This window comes from Ursus americanus, chromosome 14 (genome assembly GCF_024610735.1).
Source record: "Ursus americanus isolate L20-20 chromosome 14, mUrsAme1.1.p, whole genome shotgun sequence".
Classification (NCBI taxonomy): Eukaryota; Metazoa; Chordata; class Mammalia; order Carnivora; family Ursidae; genus Ursus; species Ursus americanus.
The window spans coordinates 65,884,587-65,897,064 of NC_142140.1; the positions used below are offsets into that span (position 1 = coordinate 65,884,587).

General features: G+C 50.5%; 1 protein-coding gene across 1 annotated transcript in view; it reads left to right on the top strand.

The window, feature by feature from the left end:
• Positions 1-12,478, top strand: part of DNAH9 (dynein axonemal heavy chain 9) — a 313,579-nt gene that overhangs the window by 133,750 nt on the left and 167,351 nt on the right. Inside the window, exons 33-36 of the mRNA XM_045797213.2 lie at positions 2,331-2,458; positions 3,941-4,049; positions 5,200-5,347; positions 8,919-9,093. Of these exons, the coding sequence (XP_045653169.2) occupies positions 2,331-2,458; positions 3,941-4,049; positions 5,200-5,347; positions 8,919-9,093 (560 nt within the window). The remainder of the gene's footprint in view (positions 1-2,330; positions 2,459-3,940; positions 4,050-5,199; positions 5,348-8,918; positions 9,094-12,478) is intronic.

Sequence of the window (12,478 nt, forward strand, 5' to 3'; positions counted from 1 at the left end):
ACACGAGAAACAAACAAATAAAAAAATGGGCAGAAGATATGAAGACACTTTTCCAATGAAGACATACAAATGGCTAACAGACACATGAAAAAATGTTCAAACTCATTAGCCATCAGGGAAATTCAAATCAAAACCACACTGAGATACCACCTTACACCAGTTAGAATGACAAAAATAGACAAGGCAAGAAACAACAATTGTTGGAGAGGATGTGGAGAAAGGGGTTCCCTCCTACATTGTTGGTGGGAATGCAAGTTGGTACAGCCACTCTGGAAAACAGTGTGGAGGTCCCTTAAAAAGTTAAAAATTGAGCTACCCTATGACCCAGCCATTGCACTAATGGGTGTTTACCCCAAAGATACAGACATAGTGAAGAGAAGGGCCATATGCACCCCAATGTTCATAGCAGCATTGTCCACAATAGCTAAATCGTGGAAGGAGCCGAGATGCCCTTCAACAGATGACTGGATTAAGAAGTTGTGGTTCATATATACAGTGGAATATTACGCAGCTCTCAGAAAGAACGAATTCTCAACATTTGCTGCAACATGGACGGCACTGGAGGAGATAATGCTTAGTGAAATAAGTCAAGCAGAGAAAGACAACTATCATATGATTTCTCTCATCTATGGAACATAAGAACTAGGAAGATCGGTAGGGGAAGAAAGGGATAAAGAAAGGGGGGGTAATCAGAAGGGGGAATGAAACATGAGAGACTATGGACTCTGAGAAACAAACTGAGGGCCTCAGAGGGGAGGGGGGTGGGGGAATGGGATAGGCTGGTGATGGGTAGTAAGGAGGGCACGTATTGCATGGTGCACTGGGTGTTATACACAACTAATGAATCATCGAACTTTACATCGGAAACCGGGGATGTACTGTATGGTGACTAACATAATATAAAAAAAATCATTAAAAAAAGAAAATAAACTAGTGAAAGGGACAATTTAAAAACAGCAAAAAAAAAAAAAAGTTTGAAAATGGTAAAAAAAAAAAAAAAATACACCTCTCCATTCTTTTTGTGAAACCAGAATAATCTTGATATCACCTTTATGTAGAATCAAAAAAGAGCCCAATTTCACTTAATAATATAAATTCAGAAATCCCGAATAATATTACCAAGTAGATCCCATCTCTGTATTAATAAAAACGAAAATAAATAGACTGACTAGGATCTACTCTAAGAATGTAAGAATAGATTTATTTTTTTTTAAGTTTTCATGTAAAGCTTTGAAAAATTAGAGGAAATCACATGCTCAAAGGTAGGTGCTAAAAACTGAGGAGCTATTCCTAATTTAAAAATTCCAAGTAAAATAGGAATAGATAGAAATCCCTTAAATATAATAAATCTAAATCTTTATTTAAAAAAAATATTTAGCTAAAGCCCAAAGGCGGGGAAAAGCATTCTGAATGATGAGAAACTAAAGCCATTTCTGTTAAAATCAGGAATAAGTCAGGGGGAGCCGCTACCAACATTATTATTCAGGACTGTTTGGTGTGGGATTCTAGAAAATGCAGTAAGACAAGAAAAACAGAATACACGGTGTAAGAGGAAAGGAAAAAAAAATTATAATTTTGCTGCTTATACAACTTTATACCTCGAAAATTCAGGAGACATTTTGGAAAAAAATCACTAAAATTAATATTAAAATTTATTAACTGAGCATAAAATAAGTACACAGAATTTGGTACCTTCATATGAGCAATAGCCAACTAAAAAAGGGAAATACAGAAAAATACCCAATTCCCATTAGCAGCAAAACTATGAAATGTTTAGGAATACTTTTAGCCAGAGATACATTGAAAACACTGTAAAAGTTTATTAAGGAACATAAAGTAATATTTGAATAAATGAAAAGGCATATCATATCATCGATTGGGAAAGCTTCATGTCATAAAAATCAATCCTGTCCAAATTAAGATCTAAATCTCATGTAGAGCCAATCAGAATCACATTGCGAGCTTCCCTCTGAGCGTGGGCTGCCATCACAAAGGATGAAATCCTACCTAAAAAGGTTTTCTGTAAATCCATCATGTCCCAGTTGCCTGTTGAAATGATTCTCCAGGTCCCTCATCACCTAAGCCAGTACCATCAAATTTTGTGGCCATTTTGCTGGTGTTCTTCTTAAAAGAGTCAGAGGGAGACGCAGAGACAGTACGACCTTGGCTCTCGCTACCCGATTTCGACAGAGCAAAATACAAATCCAGTTCTGACCTGTCTTTTCCGTTTCCACCTTCTTCTGGCTGTCGTAGCTAAGAGGGAAAGGCTGTCTCATGAGAAAGAGCATTGATGATGAGACGGTTGGTAAGCGATTCGTGGTTCCTTTTAGGACTCTTCTCTTCCATCATGCGGGAGCTAGCCAACATCACCCATGACGGGCCCAAGTGGATCCTACTGGATGGCGACATAGATCCGATGTGGATCGAGTCTCTGAACACCGTCATGGATGATAACAAGGTATCGAGGGGGAAGGGAGACGCCCAGGCCATCCCTCATCACCTAGGAAGCCAGTCTCCCAGGCGCATTTGGAAGTCTCAGTCCCACACGAGGGCTGGCCCCAAGTAAGGAGTTGCTTGAAGACCCGTGTTTTTATTTTTGTCCCCAGCTTGATTGAGATATAGTTAACAGACCACATTGTGTAAGTCTAAGGCGTGTGGTGTGCTGACTTGACATATGTGTAAGTTGTAAAATGACACGGTAAGGCTAGTTAACAACGTCATCATGTAACTATCGTGCACGTGGGCGCAGTCACTGCGTTTTTAGCGTTGTCGTAACTGTCTTCAGAACCATCTGCACAGAGGTGGATTGACTCTTCAGAGCTGGCAGGAAGCTTAAGTCACCTGTTGAACTCTTTCTCCTTGAGTTTTTCCTTTTTTATAAATGAGGACACCAAGGCTCAGAAACATTCTGAGCCCATCGGCCATCCTCAACGGTGACAAACCACTATCCGTGGAGAGTCTTTTATTGGTTGTAAACGGTGGAAATCGACACCAATAAAGTGGCCGCTAAGCTGGTAGCTATTCCTGAATTTATTTACTGAATTTATCAGTAAAGCACGTCCCGATTCGAAGTGTTACGGTGGTTTCAGCATTGACAGAATCATTAAGCTAAGTGTGCGCCCTCCCAGAGGGACCTGCTTTACTGATCTCTTATGGAAGCGCCGCGGGCATGCAGTGTTCCGTGAGTTTCCTACACACGGCATAGTGACCGGACAACCCCCCGGGTTAGGTGCTGCTCACCACGAGGGGAGCTACCATCTGCCGCCATATATGCTACGACAAAACCATTGACCGTAGTCCCTATGCTGTGCCTTCCATCCCCATGACTTACTCATTCCATAGCTGTGAGCCCGTACCTCCCACTCCCCTTCACCCATGTTCCCGAGAGGGACTACTTTTTTTTTTTTTTTTAAGATTTTATTTATTTATTCCAGAGAGGGGGAGAGGGAGGAGGAGCAGAGGGAGAGGGTCAAGCAGACTCCACACCAAGCCCAGAGCCCGACGTGGGGCCCGCTCCCAGGACCCCGAGATCATGACCTGAGCCAAAACCAAGAGTCGGATGCCCAACCGACTGAGCCACCCAGGTGCCCCTGGAGAGAGTACTTTAAAAGAAACAGGACTATGAAACTAAACACTTTTTCAAAATAATCTTGTTATTCCAATATGGTCTGGCTCATTCGAATCACTGACCTCCACTTAACACTTTTTAGAGAACTTCTTTTTTGATTCATTGCACACACAGGGGTGGAGGTGGAGGGGCTCCAGGAAAAGAGACAGAGGATTCCTGCAGAAAATTTGGAAAATACTTGCAATCATAATGAAGAAAATAGTCATCCTTAATCCCTACCAGGAGTAATCAGCCGAATCCAGACCCCCACTCCACACTGGCCATGTGCGGGTCTCCCTCTTTCCTACCTGGCTTGTCCCTCCCTGTGTCCAGGTGCTGACCCTGGCGAGCAACGAGAGGATCCCCCTGAACCCCACGATGAGGCTCCTCTTCGAGATCAGCCACCTGCGGACGGCGACACCGGCAACGGTCTCCAGAGCAGGTATGACCCAACAAGGGAGAAAAGCCAGCAGGCTGCTCACTTGGAAGCAGGTGCCTCTGGCCCCACACAGGGTGTGGTTGGCTCTGAAAGAAGCACCAAACAGGAGCCAGACCTCGATCACGTGGACCTCTGGCCTGCTTCTCAGCCCCGATCTGTGTCCATGAGGGTGAGCAAGTGCTCTGAGGCCAAGGCCATGGGATTTTCTTAATTCATTGATGGGGAGGGAAAGGCGCCTGAGCTAGACTGCTGTCCTCTGCGCAGAAGTGCCTCGGCTGAGGCTACTTTCAGGCCAGTTCCTGCCTCCCACGTCAGTGGAGATGGCCAAGCACTGCGCTTCTCACGCAGCCTGGTGAGAGATGACAAGTGTATACTTTACTTACCTCCGATGCCACCGCCAAATCGATTGGCACAGCCCAGAGCATCAGGAGAGCGGGTTTGGGCTCCACGGTAACGTCACATTCCCTTTTGAGGACCAGCTCAGGCTGGTAGCACAGGCCCGGAGATTTCTGTATTCATTCCTTTGGGCTGCCATAACAGGCCACCATGGCTTTGAAGATAACAGACATGTGTCATTGCCTCACAGTTCTGGAAGGCAGGTCCCCGACATCAAGCTGTCAGCCCCGCATCTTCCAGCCTAGGCTGGTGGCCCCGTGACTCCAACCTCCAGCTCCTTAGTCATGTGGCCTTCTACTCCGTGTGCCTCTCACCTCTTCTGTCTCATACAAGGAACACCTGTCAACATCCCACCCAGACAATCTGGACGATCTCATCATGAGATCCTTAATCCCATCTGCAAGGGAAGGTCCTTTTGCCGAATAAGGTCACATTCACAGGCTCCCGCAATTAGGACAGGGACATATCCTTTTAGGGGCCACCATGACAAGGATGGGTGATGACAGCCTTCTTTCCTCCCGAGCCTAGACTTGGCCACACGATCCTTCTCAACCCTGTTGGCCATCAGCTGTGATCAGCCAGCTGGAGCTGGTCCCGACAGCAAACCCACTCACCCTCTCAAACCAAGGCCAGCTCTCTGTTCCTTCTGAGTCCTGTCTTCTGTACATTTTCTACCCAGAGAAAGTAACTCCCTGGGGGTGAGAATTCTACTGGCATCTGTGGGGACTTCGCTGAGCAGAATTCTCTGTGTCCCCAGGAATCCTCTACATCAACCCGGCAGACCTGGGGTGGAGCCCTCCGGTGAGCAGCTGGATTGACCGGAGGGAGATCCAGACAGAGAGAGCCAACCTGACCATTCTGTTTGACAAGTATCTCCCCACCTGCCTGGACATACTCAGAACCAGGTAGGCCAGGCAGTGAGAAGGTAAGGATTTAAAGCCGTGGCGAAGAGCCTATCGGCTCACACCTGATATCCCGCTGATGTTCTGTCCTGTCCCTGAAGCCAGATGTCCCCAGGCCTTCCCCTCTGGGCCTGGCCCACGTTGCAATGGCCACGGGATGCCTCTAGTCTGCTCAGGCAAGAAGCATGGTGAGTGAGGAGGAAGAAGACACAAAGTGACTCTCGTGTGTGCACGCGGGTGTATCCAGAGCCTGTGGGTTGTACTATGAGGCGACAATCCTGAGATCTTTCACGCTGCGGGGCACACAGCTGGCCCCCTTACAAACGATGCGCACGCCAGGTCAGCAGACTTAGAGGGGATGAGGACACGTGTCAGTGATAAACGGGACCCACTTCCTGTTGCTGGCTGGGTATGCCCACCGCCCAGATCATGCAGGACCCGAGATAACGCGTCATTCCATCGTCCTGCCCCCGTGGACGCTGCCAGTTCACTTCGCCTCTTACGGGTTTGCAAAAGTCAAAGCAGTAAGCGCTGACCGCTTACCCCGTAATTAGGAGATTAAGTGCTCTTACCTGGGAGGATACTTCTTACAGCAGAGCATTGCCGGTGCCTGCAGAGGGAGGTTCGAGGTCTGGCATCTGCTTCTGTTTTATCCCTTCTTGCCAGCGCACCTGCCCTTCCCGAGTCAGGCAGCCAGCCTCGTGGGTCAGCCAGGTCGGTGCTGGGGAGGTGGCATGACTCAGGGATCCCCTGGTTCCCGAACCTTCACCAGGGTCGGGTCAGGATGACGTTTCTGGGAAATGCAGGCTGCCGATCGGAACGGTCCCTGTCTCGTGTTCATTGGTCTGTCGCGCGTGGGGCGGAGCAGAGCTCACAAGCACGGAGGTGCGGGCCGCGGGAGGCCCGGGCACTGTCCTGGCCAAGAATTATTCTCCCGATCTGCCACATTTTCTGAAAGCCCCGAAAAGCCTCCAGCCTCTGTGGCCTGTGGGCTCTTCATGGCCTTGGGACCTAAGGAAATAAAGCCGCTTGGGCAGCAAGGTGAGGTCGGGAAGTGGGCACGAGGGCTCAGGGGTGCAGGCGGGCCAGGGAGTTAAAATGCCACGGGAAGGGAAGGGTTTTGGGAAATAACAAGCATCACCCCTGTCCTTTGTCATTTGCTGGGACACTCGTGCAGTAGAGCTTCTTGCTAAACGTGAGGCTATTTCCCACTCTGGGCGTTTAGGACAAGAGATGCCAAACTCTTATTTATGCATGTGAGGGTGAGTGTGAGTGTGAGCGTGTGTGTGTGTGTGTGTGTATGTGAGCGTGCGTGTGCACCAGCCTCTGCACCAAGCTTTGGAGGTGCTGAGTGCAGTCTGTCCAGAGCCAGCTTCCCCGCAATGTCTGAACTCCGTGGCCATCCAGGACGAAACACGTCCGCAGTTTATGGTGCCCACATGGGGTGGTACTGAATGCTCACGAATTTCCTAAGAGAGCAGAGCATCCACGGACAAGGGGCTGAGGTTCTGTGCAGTGCCCTGGGCACCACGGCTTTCAGTAACAAGGCACGGGCTTCAAACTTGGACATCCCTTGTGTGCAGTGGGGCTTTGTAAGGCCGGCTTTCTGGGGCCCTGGGGCCTACAGAGCTGTGGGATGTTCGCACATAATGATTTTTATATTGAACAAGCCGGCTTCCTAAGGGGCGGGATTATAAAGCAACTTGAGTTCGTCTCCCACTGCTCCTTCAAAAACCATTTTATGTGGCTGGTCCTCCTCCCGCCCCTGGATGAAATCTAGGTCACCATTGATGAGTTTTCTGGTCATTCTGCAGTTATTCGGAGGCACGTGATCGCTTTTGGTGACACACACGTGAAAACTTGAAAAAGCAAACTCCATTTACAAGGAAAGCTTCTGCCCCTGCCCCTGGCTCAGGCCTTCCTCCTGCTCTCCACCGGCAGTGGAAGAGGAGTCTTTGACATCTTTTCTCCTTACTCCTCTGCCCCACTCCCCCCACACCAGCTGTAGCTTCTGCCCTCTTGGGGTCAAAGGGGGACGGAGAGAAGAGTAAAGGCAGGAAAGGTCTTAATGGCTGGAACCAGCATGGTCCGAGTTATCCTAAGTGTGGCAGATGTCAAATCAGACTCTTTCTTGAAGATTCTCGGCCCCTCCGCCATCACTGGAGACCTCCCATATACCTTTCTTTGAAGCAAGAAATGCCTCTCCACCAGCCAGTCATGTACGGCTCTTCCCACAAAGCCCTCTGCAGCCCTTAGCTCGTGGACCACACCTGGATTCCAGGAAATGCTCACCCCTCTTTGCTTTGATGAACTGGGGTATAGGCTGCCCCAGCAAGCCACCTCTCCATACTCCACTGTGAGATAAGCAGGTGTCCTGGGGTTTCCCAGGACTGGTCCTTTGCCCCTCGGAGCAGCCACGCATCCCCTTTCCCCAGCTCTGTGCCCAGCCTGCACCTGCCTTCCCTGTGAGTTCTCGTCCAAGCCCCAAATGCTAATTTCTCTCCCCTCCAGCATCTCCCACTTTGATCCTCTCTACCCCCGAGAAGACCAGAGGCCCCCCACGGTTGTCTCCCACTTTGATCCTCTCTACCCCCGAGAAGACCAGAGGCCCCCCGCGGTTGTGCACGTGCATGTGTGCGTGCACGTGGGGGGATGAGAGTGTGTAAGCACGTGTGTGTGTGTGTGCACGTGGGAGGATGAGGTTGTGTGTGCACGTGCATGTGTGTGTGCACATGGGGGGATGAGAGTGTGTAAGCACATGGGTGTGTGTGTGTGCACGTGGGAGGATGAGGTTGTGTGTGCACGTGCATGTGTGTGTGCACATGGGGGGATGAGAGTGTGTAAGCACATGGGTGTGTGTGTGTGCACGTGGGAGGATGAGGTTGTGTGTGCACGTGCATGTGTGCGTGCACGTGGGGGGATGAGAGTGTGTGTGTGCACATGGGGGGACGAGAGCGCTTGCATGTGTGACGCCCCTCTGCGCATCTCGTCACCCGCCTTTCAGGCAAGACCTCCAAATCCAATATAAACAGGACGCAAACCAGACCAGGGCAGCGTGAGGGGTATTTGCAGAAGACGAACTCCATCAAGGAGATCACGAGTGTGTAAAATGAGCACCTGTCTGGGCCCGCTCTGCTCCCCGCCAGCAAGACTCCGGTTCCAAAGAACATGTTCTCCGTGTGTTTGAATTGAGGGACCTTCTCTGCGCTGAAGGACCAACCTCAGCCCCGCACCCACCTGACTCTTGAGGAAGTCATGAGGGAGTGACACTGAGATTTTACCCCATTATGTCACAGTGGCCTACGCCCCCCCGAGGACTGAGAGGGGCACTTGGTGTTCAGAGAAGGGAAGAGCAGACAGGGAGGGTACCAGAGGGAAAGGCGACGAGAAAGAACCTTCTCAGGGCACTCTGGGCCCTTCCAGGCGAGGAGCCGATGAGAGCGAAGGCTTACGTAGCCGCACGCAATCCCAAAGAACCCGACGGGTCACAGGTCGCCAAAACCAAGCAGGTTCCAGCAGGCCTCCGGGATAGAAAATCCACTGTCCGACAGCATATCTGGCTCTCTCTCCACAGATTTAAGAAGATCATTCCAATCCCAGAGCAGAGCATGGTCCAGACGCTGTGCCACCTTCTCGAATGTCTCCTGACCGAGGAGGACGTCCCCGCGGACTGCCCCAAGGAAACCTACGAGCTGTATTTTGTGTTTGCTGCCATCTGGGCTTTCGGTGGAGCAATGGTCCAGGATCAGGTAAGAGGTCGTGCTGTGGTTGACACGCACGTGTAAGCCGACAATGGCGAAAACCCATCTTCCAGCAAAGATTTGGAAGGGAGGACAGCTAGATGGCAGAATTAGCGTGAAGGCATCAGACTATTTTGTTATCCATCCGTTGCTCTGCTAAAGACATCAGCCCCCAGAGAAGGGCCTCTTGGAGCAGGACAGATGAGCTCGGGCTATGTTTTGAGCTATTGCTTTTGGAGTCGGTAATGTATCCCGATTTCTCGGAGAGTTGTGGTGTTTTGGAACAAACGGAAGTATAGGTCCACTACTTTGCAAGTGACGTGTGTTTGATAGATGGTTGCTGCTGTATCGCAGAAGCTTTAGAGGGAGAAATCCCTTTAGCATCCCAGAGCAAGCACAGACAACCCCACACCAGGCCAGAGTTAACCAGCACGTGTCCATTCCCCGAAACACCGAGCTGGCCACAGAAGCACGGGCCAAAGGGTAATGGACTTCTAGGGGTGGGAAACCAAATCACTGTTCGTATCATGGTATTGGCTGCTGTAGCCTCAGGTATGGGGGTAAGGATGTTGGCTCGAAATATCTTGCCATCCTATTCCCTAACCCTTCTACTATCCCCGTGCTTTTTCTTTTCTTTTCTTTTTTCTAAAGTTTTTATGAATTTATTAGCGTGAGCACGAGCTGGGGTGGGGGGCCTAGGGAGACGGAGTAGCATGGAACCCAAAGTGGGCCTTGATCACAGGACCCAAAGGCAGACACTTAACCTACTGAGCCATCCAGGTGCCCCTCCCCAGACTTTTTTCTTGGCTTAGTTTCCTCCAGATAAAGAGTTCTTTATCTGGAAACATCATACTCAGGGTTAGACAAGACAGCCTTGGACCGCCGACTCCAGCAATCAGGCACTGTCACCTAGGGGCTGAGGGCACGGACTCTGGATTCGAATCCTAACTTTGCCACTTAGTATCTGGGGGACGTAGGGCAAATCGCTTCAACTCTGTCCACCTTCCTGCCTGCCTGCCTATGAAGGCAATGAGAGTGCTGACAGCAGGTCCAGTTTCTAGGGCGCTTGTAAGGGTTACAGGAAGGGATACTGTTCTGACCATCCAAGACCAATCCATGCAAAGCTCTTAAAATCATGTTGGTGCACATACGAGCTATTAGCAGTCATCTTGTACCAGAAATACTCGGTTTCATAGCAAGTATCTGGATCCCCCTCTCATCACAGGGGATCAAACCAAGCCGCGGTGAGTGGAGAGTTAGGGTGTACTCTTTCTGGTCTGGGTTGACTGGGGGCTCTTTCGAGGAGCGAGGTAGAAAGTTTCAGCCTCCCAGGGCAAAGCCATGTTCTAGAATCCAAAATGGCGGTGAGCCGGGAGAATGAATTTCGAAAGAACAATTAATTTCTTGTCCGATTTCACAGGCCTTGGGTGTGAGCATCCATCCTACCTCCCTTCCCTCCCTGACATGCTCTTCGGTGCTCCACACTCAGAAAGCAGCTCTCGCAAGCTCCTGGGACATGTACCTCTCCCCACGTCCGGAGCCAGAGCCAGATGCTGGGTGGGGGGATGCCCACATTGGAAGTGAGGCGTCTGAGAATTTCATGCTGCCTCTCGCAGTCTTTGGAGCTTCTCCATGGACTGTTTCATTGACAGGTGTCCGTTCCCCCTTTGAGGCAAGGAACCCAGCAGGATGGACGAGACCTCACTGAGATACCGAGATCCAGAAGGCAAAGGTTACTGCTTTCCATCAAACGCACGTCCTGACCTTTCGGCAGCTCGCGTGTCCGAGCGCAGCCACTGCTGGGCTTCTCCCCCGTGTTGGTGCTTAGCAGGTAGCGCGGGGTCAGGATGAAGACACCTGGTCCATTTTTCTCTCGCGGGCTACATTTACATCCACTCAACTCGTTTTAAAAGCCCGGGAGAAAGCCTCCCTCCAGGCGGCCTGGGCCGCGGAGCACTTGGAGCTGTAGGCAGCCGTGCTAGCCCATGGGGAGAGGACAAGGGAGAAAGCTTTTAGCAGCAGGGAAGGCCCGAGACCCCGACACAAGCTGCATTCAGGCCAAACACCGGAAATGGTGCCATGAGTAGAAAAATGGGAAGCCGGCCAGAATACTCACATCAGGAACGGCGGGGGTGCTGGTGTTTGGAAAGCTGTCGTTAAAGCAAAGGAGAAATTGGACTTGCAGCCCATCCCCGAGTAGAAGCTCCAAAAGAAGGAGGTTCTCACTAAAAGCTTTGCTGGGACCAGGAAATGGTCTCTTGGAAGCAACCTCGTGTCTCAGCACCAGCTCGGGGGACCAGACGCCTGCGTCCAACCCCCAGCGCCTCCACGTGCTTCTAGAGGCTGTCCTTTTGAGTTGTTGTCTTTTCGTATGTCAAATAGGAACCCTTCGTGGCAGCCAGGGCCACTTGGGGCGTGGGGAGCATCAGATGAGGTAGCATTACAACCCAGACTCTTGTGCAGTATGCAGACGTGCCTCAGTGTCGTCAAGTTCAAAGGGCGGGGGGGGGGGGGGGCACAGGACTGTCCAAATCCATAGGCGATGGGAGTGTCCGAAGGGGCCTCTTCATGAAGAGACACCCAAAGAGCTGAACCGAGAAAGAGCTGCTGGCTGACTCAGCAGAGGTGACCTTGTCTTTAGTGTCCCGTTATAGTGGAGGGGAGGTCAAGTGCAGGATGCTGGGGAGGAGCCGATGCTGGCACAGCCCACCCGGTGGTGTGGCTGGTTCACTGACCAAGGAGCTCAGGGTGGAATTGGAGGTGGGGAAAGGAGAAGATCCACCCAGCCTCCTCTTTTTCTAAAGGTGGCCTCTGCCTCGGATCTTCCATAGTAATCTAGAACCAGGTTTTTTATAGGAAGTTAAAAGTCTTGCAGGATTTTATCCATGAGCTAAAAATGGGGTTTTTTCCAAGACTTCTGATGGCAGAGCCCCATATTGAGTAGAGCACCCCCTCCATCCGTAGTCAGATCAGAAGAAGGACCGCAAACAAATCTGTCCTATTGCGGCTTGTTTCTGTCCTCATTCTGAAGCAAAAGAATTGTTTAAAAGGCACTCAAAAAAAAAAAAAAAAACTGAAAAATAATAAAGCAAAAGAATTCAATCCTACTTACCCAGTAGGCAGCAGAATGAGGAGTTCCATTTCCTGCAAGTCCAGATTCACTGCCACGCACCCAGCTTCAAATTCCATCTTTGTCCTGCCCTCCAGAACATTTCCTAAAATGCCCAATCCAGGGGCGCCTGGGTGGCTCAGTCAGTGAAGCGTCGGCCTTCGGCTCAGGTCATAATCCCAAGGTCCTGGGATCGAGCCCCGCATCGGGCTCCCTGCTCAGCGGGGAGTCTGCTTCTCCCTCTCCCTCTGCCCCTCCCTCCACTCATGCTTGCTCTGTCTCTCT